Here is a 16926-nt window from a genome sequence, read left to right as displayed (position 1 = left end):
AATATACAAATACAAGAAAATCCTGCAGGTTATGGTACATTTGTCCATACAGAACACACTTAAACAGCACTGCAGCATCTATCAGTGTAAACTGACCACACCTCACTGTTTTTACACACCAAACATGAAAGGATGTATGACTTGGTGGTTGCAGACAATAAGGGATTCTCAGCCAGCAGTGTCTACAGACAGTCCAGACCCTACATGTGTTGTTCCATCATTACAAAGCCTGCATAATAATAACTTCTTTATTCCTTTACATTTTGGGCAGCATAATCTTCATCTGAAGCTTTTACTTTTCACAGTTTACATCACAAAGCTTGGATGCTCGCTAAACTGTGCCATGCTAGGGCTGCATGCTGCTGTGGCACACATTCCCACGTCTCTGCAAAGCTTTCTGGGAGCAAATTCTAATAGGACTGGACGTCCATTAAGAAAAATGTGGACAGTTGGAGACTATAGGATGAGAACAGGCGGTTTTGGGGGGCTGGAGCCAGAGGGACAGCAGCTGGGGTGAGACAATGGATGAGCTCTGTCCTGTTTTCTGTGCCAGTCTGAGAAAGTTTACAGGTCAGAAGACAAACGAGGCAAAATATGAGTGTGACACGCTATTTTTAGGACTTTAAAGCAGAGCTATTTATATTTTCTGTTCGTGTTGTACAGCGAAGCATAAATCCCCCCTCCCTATACACCTCTACTTCCTCCAAGCACCATAAATGGGCACGCCGTCCTGGCCGTGTCCCTATGTGCGAGGCCGATGGTTCCCACCTCATCAGATCTCTGTGCTTTGGACTCTCAGGCAGCCAGTGCTGTTTCTTTCTCACTGAGGTGGAGCTAAGAATAGAACAGAACAGCCTCTTACATAAAGCAGTCATGGTGCATTCTGGGATGGGATGGCAATTTTTTTTTCTTTTTGTCAAGCAGCGGGCAGCAAGAATTATTACTGCTGCGTTGGTTTATTTTCTGTGCTGTGCACAGAATCCAATCAGGAGCCAAAACTATCCATAGTTGCCACTGCTACAAATGAAACTCTTCCAAAAACAAAAAAAAACCCTAAACTAAATCTAGAAAACTAGATGATATACACATCACTCTGATCAGGAACAGATGGAGCTTTTATCGTGGACTAATAATTTAAAACTCAGGTGAAATGAAAGGAGAAACTCGAATCATCTCGATACCGAATGCAGCATCTTCCCTTACAAAACAACCTTTACTTAATGTCTCCATAGAAACGAAACGTGAAGCCCATTATACATGATGTAACTATGTGGAATATTGGGCAATACACTTCCAGTGAAAATGATGGGAATGGAGAGTCTTGGATGTTTTCTGTTTCAGATCGTGCTTATCCAGAACTACTTTGTGTCATTTCTTTAAATCAGAAGAAACAAAAATCACATGTGGGGAACCTCAAGGCTCCGTTCTCAGGTTGCTTTTAATCAAAATTTAAATTCTCCCACTGTCTCAGATTATGCAGGACTTAAACATCAACTTTGATATGTATGCTGATTTATATCTTACAACTTGATATTTCTGTCTTTACCTTAGTCCACTGCAGTCACTAAGTCAGCGAGTCCAAAAAATGGATCAGAATTCCAACTACTTTAAAGTAGAGAAACAAAAAGTCATTATGTTTGATCCCATTAATGTGAGATTAGACATTAGAACTCAAACACTGATGTTTCTAAAAGCTGCAAAACAACAATGTCATTAAGTTCTTTCATTAAACCCACTGAGCTCCACCTTAAAACATTTCTACAATAAATGATTTCTTATCAGAATGAGAATCAGAAAAACTGGTGAGGGTTTTATGTTCAGGATGATGGGTTATTGTGACGGTATCTTTATAGGTCCCTGTAAAGAATCAGCCAGCTGCTGCTGCTTGTCACCCTGCTGTAGTGCTGACCAACACCTGAAACATAGATCCAAGTCATCAGTCTTTAAATCATAGTACTGAATCAAAAATGTTGGTAATATTCTATGAAGTCCTGATTGCTTAAGTACATTTTGGCTCTGAACTGTGCAGAACGCTCAGGCCATAAGAGTTCCCTTCAAGCTATTCCTAGGGAAGGAAGTAAATAAGGGAAAACATGAGTCATGACAGAAACTGCTGGTTATTTTAAATCAGGACTGAAAACATTACTGCTTACTGCAGCTTTCCCATGCAGGCAGAAAACTTCTTTGTCACTTCTGTCATGCTTTAGCTTTTTATTTGCTTAAAATTGACATTTTGTGTCACTTTGTATGCATTTTAGGTGACAGCTTGTTTGAATATTTCAGACATCAGGTGTTTATTTTGCCCTTAAAGGACTTTAAATAACCCTGTGTATGAATGTTTCTAAAAAATTATCTTGCCTTGACTGAGTCACAAAGTAGGTCAGGCTGGATATGATTCAGTCAAATCATCATTCACAGTGCAGACAGAGCTTCTGCATAATGTAGCAGGACTTTGATTATTGTTGTGACAGTTTAACCGAAATACCAAGTTGTATACTTTTCTCACTGTTGAGTAAAGGACCCACTGTGGGTGATGTCTCATTATATAGTTTACATCAACATATCTCTGGAAAAAATGACGAGACCACTTACGATTAACAGTTTCTCAGATTTTAGTTTTTGTAGGTTCATGTTGTTGAGTAGAATGAACACTGTTCTTTTATTCTGTGAACTATTGACATGTCTCTGAAATTCCAAGCAAAAATTTTATATTTATTTGAAGAAAATGAGAAATAGTCAAAACAAACAAACAAACAAAAAAAAGATTCAATGCTTTCAGACCTCAAATAATGCAAAGAATATTCATTGAGAAACAACAATAATGTTTTAACTCATTATTGAGATCAAGAGATCAGCAATCAATATTTGGTGGAATAACCATGAGATTTTCAATGGGGTTCAGTGCAGTGGTCTCTTCATTTTACCCAGAGCTGTAAGTTACACATGCTTATTTTGCAACTGATCAAAGCCCAGTAAGGTTTCATCTTTAATCCCAGAGATTGCAGAGTGACGGTACAATAAGGCAGGATCAAATCACCATTCAAACAAGATTTGCTGATTTAGAAAACCCTAAGAATAAACTCATCCTTTCGAGTGATGAGCTATTACAAATAAGGCCTGTAATTAGAAACTGAAAGCTGAGTCAAGTTCGGAGCTCAATGCAGCTTTCATTGTGCCTCAGCATGAGGTGTTAGTCTATAATTATGAGCAGATATATTTGTGTATCCTTCCTCCACCCACAGCCGTCCTCCTCCTCCTCCCGCCTGTTATTGTCTCAGGGTGGTCCGAGTCCCAGCAGATGGTCAGAGAGAGTTGCAACTCACCTTGCCAGCCCTGGCAGAGGGAAAGGTACAGGGGAGGACACTTGGCGACGTGACAAAGAACACTGTGTTACTATGATCCAGGACTGAAATACACCAAATGCACCACTTGCTGTGAAGATGAAATACCTTAGCCAACATTGGTGGCAGAATTCTTCCACAATGGATAGAAAGAAATGGTGAAGTTAATGGGTCTTTCAGAAATGCCTAAGCCAACGAGAGCCAAAAGAACAGCAATGATCAGGTGTTCTTACAGGATGTCAACTCAGTTACTGAATGGCCGTATCACTTTCCCACCATCCACCCAGCAGTTCCACATACAACTATTCCTGGTCACACACACACGGGTGTGGGAGGATCAGAGTAATTATAGCTCTGCTGTTTCTGTTGAGTGAGGAGAAAACAATACACAGCTTCGAGATGGAACCTGACTGAAATAGCTTTCCCTTATTGTGCATCTCGGTGGGAGTGCTGCTAGGAAGAGTGGGCGGGTCTTAGTGGAGGGGAAGGAGGAGCGAAAGAAGGTGAGGGTGGAGAAGACAGAGAAAGAAATGAGTCACCAAGAGAAGACAGAATGTCCCAGAGATAGCATGTTTCACCAGCAGCACTGAGGCTGTCAGAACCGAACCGCAGAACTCTGATCACTGGATTGATTACCAAATTACAAATCAGTGTAATGGTGTCACCAAGGAACTTCAACCAGATTTCAATCAAATCTTTTTATTCTGGGGGAGAAGAGCAAAACAAATTAACTCCCTCTCCAACTCTTTCTCCTTGCACTCCAGCCCTGTAGGTTCATCCGGACACAGGCATTTCTAGCCGTACCATGAGTATAACGAACTCCTTCGTGAACGACCTGTTCGAGCGAATTGCCACCGAAGCGTCTCGCCTTGCTCAGTACAACAAGCGCTCCACCATCATCAGCAGAGAGGTGCAGACTGCCGTCAGTCTCATGACACCATGAATTCATTCAAAGTGCTTTCTGACCACATGCAGAGAACACACACTCTGTGACGTCTGTAAACTCTGTTGACACATTAGAAGACCAGATCATTGGACATTTCTGCACAGCAGAAGTCCCTGTGGACTCTTGTAACTAATTTGCCTCAAACTGCTTCGACTCTTCATGCAGCCAATGCAATCTGTCTCGTTTGTACCTCCGTCATCAGTCAGTGTCAAAGAAAATGCAACAGCATCTGGGTGCACTTTTCTGATGAGAAGAGCAGTAAAGAAACATGTCAGAGTTGCAAAAAAATAAAAAAAATTCTCGAGGAATTCACAAGATCCAACTCTTTTCCCATCTTTCTGCCGTTCTTCCTGGAAGATTCAGTAGGTTTGAAAAACAGATAGAAAAAGTGAAAAGAGAAACAAAAAACTTCTCACTAACTTCCAAAACTAACACATTTGATATTTTCTATATATTCACATACTGTATGTGGTTGAATAGACTTCCTGTGTGACTTCTTCTGTTGTTATTTCCCAAATTTTTTTAGTGACTCCTCCTTAATGTTACAATGACTGCAGTTCTTTTCAACAAAGCATAAGAGTCGTGTCATTGCTTGATTGCATTATGACGTATGTGTGAATATATCTTGGCATTGAAACAAAACAAGAAAAATAATAATACAAAAACAACTTTAAAATGTGTGTAATGTCTCAATCTAGAATGAGTAATTCTATGAACTACTGAACCCTTTTATGGCAGAGAAATTAACATCAGGTTGAAGAGAAGAAGGAAGCTAGCTAAAATAATCCTCTAAGAATGTTAACATTGGTTCTCTTACAATAAATAATGGTGTAAAAGGAGGAGACAGACTGGAGGAGCAGTGTGAGTGTGTGTCCTGCCATGAAAACATGTGCAGCGGTGGAGCTGACTACTGAATACAACATCTTCAGTTCTGCCAACATCTACTAACCCTCTGCTTTAACTTGAGTAATGCCAATATGGTGTCTGGTCTGTTTTCAGTGAATATCTCTTAGAAGTTAGCTGTGTTTCCATTACAAATGGACACAAAACTTTGTGAATATTCTGCTAATGTGGAACCCCCACCCCACAATTTCTGTGTTTCTATCAAATAAACACAACTAAATTCACCTGTTAGTAAGACTGTTCATTCTTTAAGTCGTTGAAAAATGTCCCGTCTCATCCATCCTCAAACTACTTCCTCTCATCTTCTTTGTGGTTTGCACTCGAAGTAACAGCCGGTAGTTGATTATGTGACTTAGGTGATTACAAAAAATACATAAAAATTAATTGGTTAATGTGAAATTAACCTGTTTTGATACAAACAGAAAACCACACTAAAGCTTTTTTAAAATAATATATATATATTTTTAATTGCCGTGTTTCTACAAATAAAATGCATTTCCAAATAGACAAATTTTGCAAATACGTGGCCAAATGAAATTCGGCTAGCGTGATGTCTCATGGTTTATTTTTCTGCAGCTCTTATCATTTCATCAGCTGCTGAAAAAGCATGGAAAATGTGACTGAAGGAAATACAGATGGAAGGTGTGCACGATAAAAACTGTGCAAAACAATGAGAAGGCTCACTTTTTAAATTTAATGATTCACAACACCAGGTAAACAAGGAAATAAAAAGATATTATCTTTCAAACAGTATTTATATCCAAGTTTGTGTTTCTTTGGATTTTTTTTATAAAGAAGGTTTTTATTCATTTTAAGGCTTTAAAAACGTCACCAGTAGAAGGATGAACAGACAAAGTTCAGCTGTGCTGATTGTGGTCAGCATTATTGTTCTTCAACCGACTCTTCTCATGGAGGTTTGCTCACAATGAGGCATTTGTTAGCACCACACAGAGTGAGCAGATCAGAGGCCATATGCAAGACATTCTGTTACATGAATGAAGACCCGCTGAGCTCTCGGAACATGGCCTGATTGCAGCAAATTTTAAAGAGCCTTCTACAGCACGAAGAAAATCATGACACAGCTATGCTCTTAGCACTGCCTAATGAGCCTACCCCAACAATACCATCTGCCCACGATGCTTTTATCATGTACGGACAACACCGTATCATAGTCTGGAGTCGCGAGGTGAAAAAAATTGAGTATTGGTCATAACTCAAGAGGTGGGAGGAAACGATGAGCAGAACGGCTGCAGCACCAAGAAATTAGTTTAAAGGAGATAAATAATTTATTTTCCAGGCACATAGTCCCATATTATACACAGATAAGTTAATCTAGTGTTATTTGTATAGCCCATTTCAACAGCTAGGCAGTTCATGAGCTTTAAACACAATATGGTAACCAGTGGCGGAACAATCAATAAGTGTTATTTTCTCAACATCCATCAACATTATTAAGCAAATACACATCAAATATATTAATAAATGTTTCAATTATTATGACTCAAAGGCAGCTCTAAGCAGCTGGGTTTTTAGCCTTGATATGAAGGAACTCAGCATTTTGGTTGTTTTGCAGTTACCTGTAAGCTTGCTCCAAATAAGTTGAGCATAAAAATGTTAATATTTTTCAATGTTACCTTGAGTTGTTAAGAAAATATCAAAAACAAACTTCCATGAAACGTGAACACACCAAGAAACTCTGCTGTGGCTCATCACGTTGCTGCTCTTTTGAAAGCCTCATGGTGGATGTATATAAATATAATGCTACAGATGCAGAGGCAGGACGTTCCTCTATTTTCTGTGTGGAACAAACCCAAAGCTGAGCGGCTCTGAGGTCAGAAGTGCCTGGAGCTTCTTTCACTCTCCCTGCGACTTGAACTGATTGCATTATCTGCAGCAAATGGATTTAAAAGCTTTAGTTTATAGTGCCAGAGAAAACAGCTGCCATAAACGGTTAGTGGTACGATAAACATGGCGGCACGCGGACGCACAGATACAGAGCGCCCACACGCAGGCTTTACACCAAAAACACACCACTAGTATGAGAGGCTTTTCAAACCGAGAGAGCAGAAAAGATTCCATCACTGACACAATCACTTAATCCTGTTTGGGGAGAATCAAGACACCCTTAAATGCAGGGAAGTAAACCTGAATAATGTCAGTTTAACCCACTTAGTTCTAGTTCTAAATAATAACCAAGAAACAGCAGAAAGTTTTGCTGCGGCTCATGGTCGTAGTTTTCCACCCATTTTACCATTAGTAACATTAGGTGTTTATCATATGACTTGTGATGGAAAAAGTAACCAGTGCAGTTTTGCGAAATACAATAATTTCAATTCTGCCCCCTCCCCCCCTTGGTGCATTTCCACAAATCAAAAAAAAATGTTTGTTTTTTTTTCATTCCAATTTGTGCAATTTTCCGATCAATGGAGACACAGTTAGTGTTTTATGAGAAACAGAAAAGAGAGGTATGTTCAGATTCCCTTCATTCAGAAGCTTCTGTCTTGGAATTAAGTCACAAATTCAAACTTGGTTCATCAACTTAATGAAGTCAACAACAGCAAAGATTTTTACATGCACCATAAGGTGAATTAATCTCTGTTCTGTATTCTGAGTCACAGTGCCAGAGGTTTCAAGATAAAGCAGAAAAAGGACAAAAAGGTGGGTGGCTGGGTTGATGGATGGATGGATGGATGGATGGATGGATGGATGGATGGATGGATGGATGGATGGATGGATGGATGTGAAGTAATTTCCCAAACCCATTTCAGTAGAGTGGAGATACTGAGATACTGGTTTTACAGCATCTTGTTGAACAATCCCTGATGTCTGAAGAAAAAAAATCTGACCTTAAAGCAGAAGATGTTGCTCTAAACTCTTTGTTGTGCTGTTTTGCTTTAAAGCTGCCAACACCACAGTAAGCTCAAGCAAGAGCACAAAACAATCAATAAAAACATGTTATTTTATGAAGTTCACCCTTCCTCAGACTTTCAGACTGCTTCTACTCTGGGTTCTGCCTTGGCATCGTGCTATTGTCTCCATGGAAACAAGGTTCTGTTCAGTCGGCAGAAATGCAGATGCAGCGACAGATCCTTGGTGCATGGAGAGGGTTATTCTTCATTGTTGGTGTCCATCAAATGCAGACTCCGTCATTGGGGCACCCGCCGTTTTAGAACCCCACAACCACACACACACGCATGTGGGCACACGCACACACTCATGCACGCATGCACACACAACAGAAATGCTGAGTGAAGGATTATGAAAATTCAACTGTCAGGTTGTGGAGCAGAAAACACAACTAAAGAAACCAACAGTGTATCACCACCAAGGAAAGCTAAATGGAGTGAGGGATGGGTTAAGTTAGCCTAAACCAACACCAAGACAACCACACATATATCTGTTATGTATTGAACTATTCATAAGATTTCATTTTTTTCCCACTGACATAAATCTTAAAGAAAAAGTTGCTCTGTTGCTTTATAAAGTTAGCACTCTGTTTTGAACTGTATCAAAGTTAATGGCTGATGTTTCAGTTGCTCTCTATACTGACCACAACTGCAGCAGCCTCCCTTTTTTATTGTGAAAATCAATGAAAAGGTTGAAAACCACAGATTAAAAGATAGTTCATGATGTATTGTGCAAGACATGCACATGAAATTAGGCTGTGCTTGTTCTAAATCAGCGGTGTAAAATCTGCCTGTTGTGGTTGCAGCACATGGTCATGACACATGCTATTGGTGCCAAGCAAGCAGTAGCAAACGTAACACAAAATATTTTCCTTTGTTGATATTAGAATTGTTATTTTTGAATACTTTTGCTGAGATGGAGCAGAAAACATGACAAATCAACCTCTGTGCTCTCCTCCAGTTTCTAGATGAATACTTTGATTCTTTAGTCTGACCATCAGCTCCAAATTTCATAGTTTTGCATAAAATGTTATGATATAGTAGAGCTCAGAACTATGACTATGAACTTTGACTATGAGCAAAGCCAATAATAAACTCCTTCCAAGGTGAATACAGAAATGGTTCACAATTAAAGAAACAACTATGAATTAAGAGATAAGGGTTTATTTATAAGATTAAAGATCATGACGAAAATTAAACATAAATGTACTTCTGTTACAGGGAATAACTGTAGCTAGGAGCTGAAATTGTGTTTTTTGGTATTTTCATGTAAAAAAAAAAAGTCTTAAAGTAATCCCATAAGGTTTGATTATGTTTTCTTGTAAGAGTTTGTCAGACTTAGCTGGAGATATGTTTAGAAAAACATACAGGAAAGAATCTGCTGTTTTGATTTTTGACGATTCTGTATTCATGAAAAAAAACATGCTTCTGCCCACACCTTTTTTATTCTTCATGTGTTCTTAACATTGACAGAAAGTTTTTCTTGTCTTTCTTCCCATGTGTTCCTAATCGAATGGGTAAAAATGACAAAAAATAAATAAATAAATAGAAATGTAATATCAAAAACTAATCTTTTGATTTTTCCTTTTCATGACCTAAACTACTTTACTTACTGCTATAAAGGCAGATAGAAATACTCATTGGGTTTTCTGGTGGATTTTCCACAGGTAGGTCTGAACAGCAAAGCAGAAAACGCGTCTCTGTTTACACAGCCTCTTATGTAACCGACTGTTTGTTTACTGAGGACGCTGTCGTGTGTGACGCAGCGTTGGAGGTCATTTTATGGATTCATGTACATCGGTTTTCATCACTTGCTGTTCCAGGAGGCTGTTGTATTACTGTTTGATGAACATGGCCTATAGAGGAGGGGTGTTCCTGTATCTTAGTTTCCTGGCAACAGCTCAGCACCTTTGTTTTAATCACCTTGACATTCCAACTTCTACATTTGACTAAATGACTGCATTTACTGATGATTTCTTCATAGCTTAGAAACTTTTATTAAAGACTCGACAGGAGGAATATTTCTATTAATTAAAAGAGGTTTAAAAGAGGTTTCAAACAGAATCAGGCTCTGCTTTTGTGACTGAATGTTGGCATCAGTGTGTATTGAGTTCTGATTGGTTTCAATCAACCAATAACAAAAAGTTTAGCATTTGCTGTTGATAATTTTTGTAGATTTGTAGATGAAATTGAGAGTTGTTTTTTAACATAAACTAACCAAAATCTATAGTCATAGTGAAGTGAGTCCTTCGTCCTCAGTGACTCACCCTGCACGCAGAACTTGAGCTCTTTAGGGTTTGTGACGGTGCAGCCAGGCATCTTGTCGGCAACCTTCTTGCTCATTCGGGTGTAGGTCCTCCTCTTCTTCGTCTCGCCCCACAGGTTGGAGCCACCGTGCATGCTGGGAATGTTCAGAATAGCAATGCCCTCTAAGGATGTACTGCTGAGGTCCAGGATGATCCCGTCACACTGCAAAGGCAGAAATATGACACATTTATTTTCATAATCGAAAGCTTATTTCTCTGTTCTGTGCTAGATGAGGAAACAGCTTCAGAGTCTAAAACTGATTTAAAGAAATTCTATAATGGAAATCCTCCTAATGCATTTATTTAGTGGCCAGCAAACAACATAATGTGCCTGAACCATGTCACCAGAACTGAGTAATCTAAGAATTATACTGTCGAAGGATCATTTTACTGAAAAGGCTTACTTAGAGTTCAAGTAAGTGTACTCCATTACTTAGAGTTAGGGGTATTCCTTTTTAATTTTAAATAGTGAAAATGGTGTGTTTTCTGTACCCTTGAGGTCAAATGTAAACATATTAGGTTTCCGTAAAGACCAAATAGTCTAGATAGATTATAAACCATATAATTGCACATTTTGACATTTTAAACATAAATGTGCTTAATGGAAACATGACAATTTTGAAAAAAAAACTTGTTTTCGGGTATTTCTGGCCATATCGAAATTGTTTAATTTCACAAAATTGCAATGGATACCCATTTTTCTCACATTGTACCAGTCACATGACCAATAACTGGATGTTGCCACTGGCGCATGAAGAAGAAGACAGGAAGTAGTAGGAGGATGATGGGATGGCATGTTTCTTATCGAGTAAACAAAACTTATTCACATGTGATTTTAATAGCTTTCACATTTAATTGAAACACTGCAATTGTGAAATTGTGTTTATTTGACATTAATTGAATCCTGACCAACTTTTGCACACATTTGTAATGTAAACTCAGCTCCTGACTGAACGAAGGGTCAGGCTTGAACTAACATAGAGCTCTGAGTTCCTCAGACCAGACAGAGCACAAACAAGCCCCAGCAGATTGAGCCGCACTCTGATTGGCAACCTGTACCGATTTCACATGTAGACGCATTATGCTCCTGTTCTATTATGTAGAAAATTATTCTGCATAATTAAATGTCAAGGGCCTCTGAGCATATATCTGCCTGTGGGTAGCTCGGAGAAAAAAAACTGAAAGATTTAAATGCGTGATTGGAACCTTACATCCAGGCCCCCTATCAGATTTTGACCTTCATCAGGCTGAACACGGCCTAACTCTGTCAGAGCCGCAGCTCTTTGTTAGGAAATGGTGGAAAATGCAAGCACGTTTCATATAGCAAGTGTGAGCAAGTCATGCACAGAGTGTGGCATCACGTTTTTATGGACTACCTGTGCCAGCTGGGTCAGAGGCAACAACAAGCACACTGAGACTCCCACGAAGACGCATGAATGAGGACACAGTTCTGCTGACATGATTATTTTGTCTGTTGTCTGTTATTGTTGATCTAATTACTGTGACAGATTGGCAAAATGGCATCCTGCCTTCTTAGATGAACAAGGACAAGAAAATGAGGCAGTTGAGCCACAAGTTCATTTAATCTACAGCTGAACAGAAACAGTCAGCTCCATGTAGACCAGGAGGCAGAGGTGAGTCTGTGTTCAGGACCCGGCAGGTGAATTGTTCAAAATTAAACTGCAGTTGTTTTGTTTCATTGTTTACAGCTAGTTATTTGGTCATAGTCAGATGTTTTTAATCACTTCCCATGTGTTCATCTGACTGCTGTGTGATGCACAGCGTGATGTGGATCCTCTGTTCAGATTTTTGAATATCGTTTAAACCAGAAGGAAATTAACACTTTCAGACATGAATTATGATCCTTTACATCAGGATTTTTGATTTTCTTAAGGCATAAAAATGATGGAGAAAAAAAAAAAACTTTTCTAGAATTCTTTTTAGGTGATCAGTTGCAATTCTTTCTAAATTCAAAGTTATTTGTAAAATACATCAGTTTCTAGAAGTTACTGGATGTCACAATATTTTTTTTTGCCTATAAGATGATGATTTATTGATTTATTGTCTGTGTGCGATATTGGATTTAACAAATTTTTTTTTGCACTTGCACTGGATGGCCAGTAGTGTCCACTCCAGTGGTCTGTGTGTATTTGTAATATAAAAATTCACAAGAAACAAAATAAAATGGCTTTTAGATAGCTGACCACTGTAGTGACCTCTATGGACAGGGCTAAATGCAAATGTTAAAATCATTTTGATCTTTTTATAATTTGATAGGTGAAAATAAATTGAGATGGATATTGAGATAGACTCATCTCAAGACCCTCCCCTTTGGCAAAAGAACCAGCCATCACATCAGCCTGGCCTGGCCTGGCCATCCTGAACAGAGCCACAGCCCTAGGTGGGACTGGACCTTAAGACCCTGTGACACCTTCTGAACCAAGCCCAGATTATTTAAAACATTCTTTCTTCACTTAGTGTCAGCTCATGTTCTGAAGGAACTCTCACTCACCTCCAACTCTATGCATTCGTTGAGTTTCTTGCAGGTGGCGGATATGGTCTCAGTGGTGCCAAACTCAAAGTACCACAGCTTGTTCTTCATTCTGCAGGTCAGGAAAAGACACAGAGCGTTAGGAGACGAACCGCCGTCCTGACTCAGCCTGCATGTGCAGCTTTGTGACCCTGATGTTATTTAGTATACAGCTGTCACACAGAGACGCCCGTCATGGTTCTGGGTCATCTCACGTTTTCTGACAGCTCAAAATGCCCAGTGAGGGAGGGGAGTCATGTAATCTGGAAGGTCTCTGTTAGGGGAATGATAAAGACATTAGCAGCTCCATAATGACAGACAGGTCGACCCCCCTCAACAGAGCTGCAACAAAGTGAGTGGCTCCTCTGGCTCTGGACACCTCCCGGATTCAGAGGAAACAAGTTTTTTTACCCAAGGACATGTAGACATCAGCAGCTAGAAGTGTTGTCTGTTCCAATGAGATCTACCAGCTTTTTCTCTGAGATTTATGTCATTTAGGGCAGAAAAACGGCAATAAGAAACGGAATTAGGCATTAATCTAAGGCATTGGCATTTGTTTATCTTTAGGGAATGTTTTACTGTTAATATCTCTGACGATATTTTAGTCACTGTAAAAGTGCAACCCCCAATTTGCACTGCTCTCCGGTCTATGGCGCCATGCGCATCACCATCAAAATCAGCACCAATCCAATTTTTGCCAGATGACGCAAAACGTTTGGAGTTAATCTTCAACAATCACACCCCTCCAATACCAAACACACAAGCACGACATCCGTATTTTGGGTTTCACTTAATTTTCCTTGAGCTGTACGAACTCGCATTACAAGCCAAGTGATCAACAAGTCTTATCAAAAGAGAGAGGGCAGAATCTATTGGTAGTCTAGATCTTCAGCAAACCAGTCAACTTCAAAACCCCGTAGATAGTGGCAAAAAGTTTTTTGGCAATTGTGTGGACAAAATGTCCGTTGCACTCCAGAAATACAAAACTGGAGATTTGGGCATGTCAGTGTTATGAAATAAAAATGACAAGAAAGCACATAATATCACAGCATTTTCAAGCATCAGATTGAACTTTATATTCGCAAAAATCTGTTTTTAAATGGCTGTGATTGGAATTAGGAAAGACAAACTGACAGGACATCCCTGCTTCAAAAGTAATGTCAAACATCCTCATTTTTTATTGCTTGAAAACCGTTATTATATGAAGACTAATTTCCATTTCCTAGAACGTACTCATTCTCCTACTATCATTCTTTGGCACTAATTTCAGGTGAAAATATTCTGCTGAGACTCAAAAGCTGACACATCATGACCCCTCACTGATTCCTGATACATAAACAATGTTATTGTTTACCTAAGGTCAAGCAGAAATCACAAGACTTTATTTTTAATGCTTTGCAGTGAGAACAAATATACAAAATACTATTTTAAAACATATAAGTACACTTTAAGTAGAAAGTAAAGGGAGCACAAATCATAAATTGAAAGATTGTCATCTGTAAAAATTTTCTGTCCACTTTACTACCTCTGCGTACTAGTTAAAACACAGCTAAGTTTTTGGTTTGAAGTAGAATATGTGAAAAGAATAGATGTTTACTAAATCTTGCGAGGCACTGAGTTTGTGTTCACTCACAGGAGAAGTGTTAATTTTAAATCTTCAACTAGATGATCCTGAAATGACTCCCGTTATTATGTGCGAGACTCAGTTTCTCCATTCATGACCTGATGTCCATATGAATTAATTTAGATCACTGACCTCACTCACCCCGATTTCACAACAGCCATAAAGGTGGGAGGAGGGGGTCTAAAAGGTAGAGAGGTCATGCTTCATTAGTCATTAGGGATTAATGAGGCTGTGCAAAGGCACCTGAACAGTGTTTTCATACCAACAAGGCATTACTGCAGAGCAAGCTAACAGACCAAATGTGTTCAGGGACTTAGTGGCTAACCATAGCCAAGGGCTCTGCACTGGTAGGTCATAATGAGAGAAAAAAGCATTATTCCTCTCACTGGGTGTTTTTTGAAAGACTACTCAAGATCCTTATTGCCCCAGGTTTGCATTAGTTTTGGCTCAGAAACATGGGAGTGATGGCAAAAGGGCTTAAGCCTCCCTGTTGCATTCACTGTGCATAGGAGACAGGGAAAAACATGAGCTAATTGCATTTTTTACTGACGATCTCAAGTGGAAGCGGCTTAATGAGGTTAGGCAGTTTGCCTCGCCAAGAATCACAACTGTTCCTAATTGTGATCTCAACTATGCTTCTAATCCTCTGATTTGACAGCAGCACAGCTTTCTGGGGAGGCATTAAGGTGAAAGAGACAGGAGGACAATTAGAGGCAGAAAAATGTATAGTTGTGCTGAAGATACTGCAGTTATATATTACACAAAACAAATGTTTACATTGCAATTCCAAAGTGTTTGGTGCTTGGTGTGACACTTGTAGAAAGTTATCATGTTCTGAGGATTGTGTTTTGTCCTCCAAGGAGGGGGCACCCGCAGTATATATGGCTGTTATGGCAACACGTGTTTCCAGCATCAGCAGTGATTGCATGCCAATCCACTGTGAATGTACTTCTAAAAAAACAAACAACAAAAAAAAAAACATATCCAATCAACCAGATCCGTTCTGAAATGTTTTAACTGCTAGATCAGCAGCTGACCTTGTGTGACGCAATGAAGATAAAAGACAGAAAATCATTGAGGAGCTCTTATTTATTTAGAACTTCCCATGAAGGACATTTTACAAGAAATCATTGCTGAGAAGGAAACATTTTCTGTTTCATTATATTATGAAACAGGTAAAGTTTAGGCTTTAGTCAGATATGAAACTGAATAGATTTTCACATGATTTTATGAGTATCCTATTTGAGTGCTTGTATTTTGGTTAAATTGCCCTCCTTGTGTCACGTTGTTCACCATTATTGGTTCCAGCTGGTCCTTGTTTTCTGACTATCTGTGTCCTTCAATTTCCTGAGGGAGTCTTCCCAAGGGATCAATAAAGTACCAATCTAAGTCTAAGTCATATTTAACCACCTGTGTGGTCAGTTCCTGACCGAATCTTAGTGCTGCTCACCTGCCTCTCTGTTGTGTCAGAGTGCTTTTCTGGATTTTTGACCACATTAAATCATTTCTTCTACTTTGCCCTTTGCTCATCACCAAACCCACTTATGACAAATTTGGCCTTTCATCCATGTGTCAACTTTGGTTAATATAAATAAAAATGCTTCAAAATAAAAACTCTAACCCAAGTGTAGAGTTGCAAATTCTGCTTATTTGCCCTTGGACATTGGAAAGCAGAGATTCAGAGGTCAGTGCTTAAAAGTTTACAATAAATAATGCAGCACTGACATCATAAATGTGACCATTGTTACCGTTTGACCATGATGCTATCAGAGCAGAGATGTTTATGTTATTTATATTGCTTTTTTGTATATCTGCTTGTTCCTTATTCAAGTCCAACTGCTCAAATAGTGTTAAGTTGCAAAGGCAAGAATGCTTAGAGGTCACATGATCAACATGTTGCCACTGGTGACAAAGAAGAAGAAGACAGGAAGTGGTAGATGGATGATGGCAAGGCATGTTTAATGACTTCTCACGTGGACAAACTCATTCATGTGTGATTTTAATTGCATTTCTTATGTAATGAAAACTCAGCTGTTGCAAAGTTGTTTTTTTTTTCTAATATTAGACAAAATGTTACACATATTTGTGCTCAGGCAGGTTTCTGTGCAGGAAGGCGGTCGTCCACACACTGCACTCAGAGCCTTGGCTGTGCAGACACACGACAGCCCGACGGAACAGAGAAAAGCATTACGTCTGTCCTCCTGCCCAGACGGCGGTTCCACATTGCTCTGTGTTTGTCCTGCACCTGGTTTGGAGTGGGGTGAGGCGCCGGGTCACTCCACCTGCTCTGCCGAGTCAGGCCTGCTAACATTTCCGCCCCATGTTGGACGTCAGCAGGAGTCTGTGTCGGGTGCTACGTCAGCACGGGGT

General features: G+C 39.4%; 1 protein-coding gene across 4 annotated transcripts in view; it reads right to left on the bottom strand.

Annotated features, from left to right (window-relative positions):
• LOC129379223 (diacylglycerol kinase beta) overlaps positions 1-16926 on the bottom strand; it is a 108877-nt gene that overhangs the window by 11861 nt on the left and 80090 nt on the right. For all 4 annotated transcript variants that reach the window (XM_055059894.1, XM_055059895.1, XM_055059893.1 and 1 more), the window contains 2 exons: positions 12915-13005; positions 10364-10565 (listed from right to left, as the gene is read on the bottom strand). In XM_055059894.1, coding sequence (XP_054915869.1) covers positions 10364-10565; positions 12915-13005 — 293 coding nt within the window. The remainder of the gene's footprint in view (positions 1-10363; positions 10566-12914; positions 13006-16926) is intronic.

This window comes from Poeciliopsis prolifica, unplaced genomic scaffold, assembly GCF_027474105.1.
Source record: "Poeciliopsis prolifica strain line A6 unplaced genomic scaffold, Auburn_PproV2 SCAFFOLD056, whole genome shotgun sequence".
NCBI lineage: Eukaryota > Metazoa > Chordata > Actinopteri > Cyprinodontiformes > Poeciliidae > Poeciliopsis > Poeciliopsis prolifica.
Note: the sequence above shows the minus strand (reverse complement) of the source record. Positions and strands in the feature narration are given on the sequence as shown.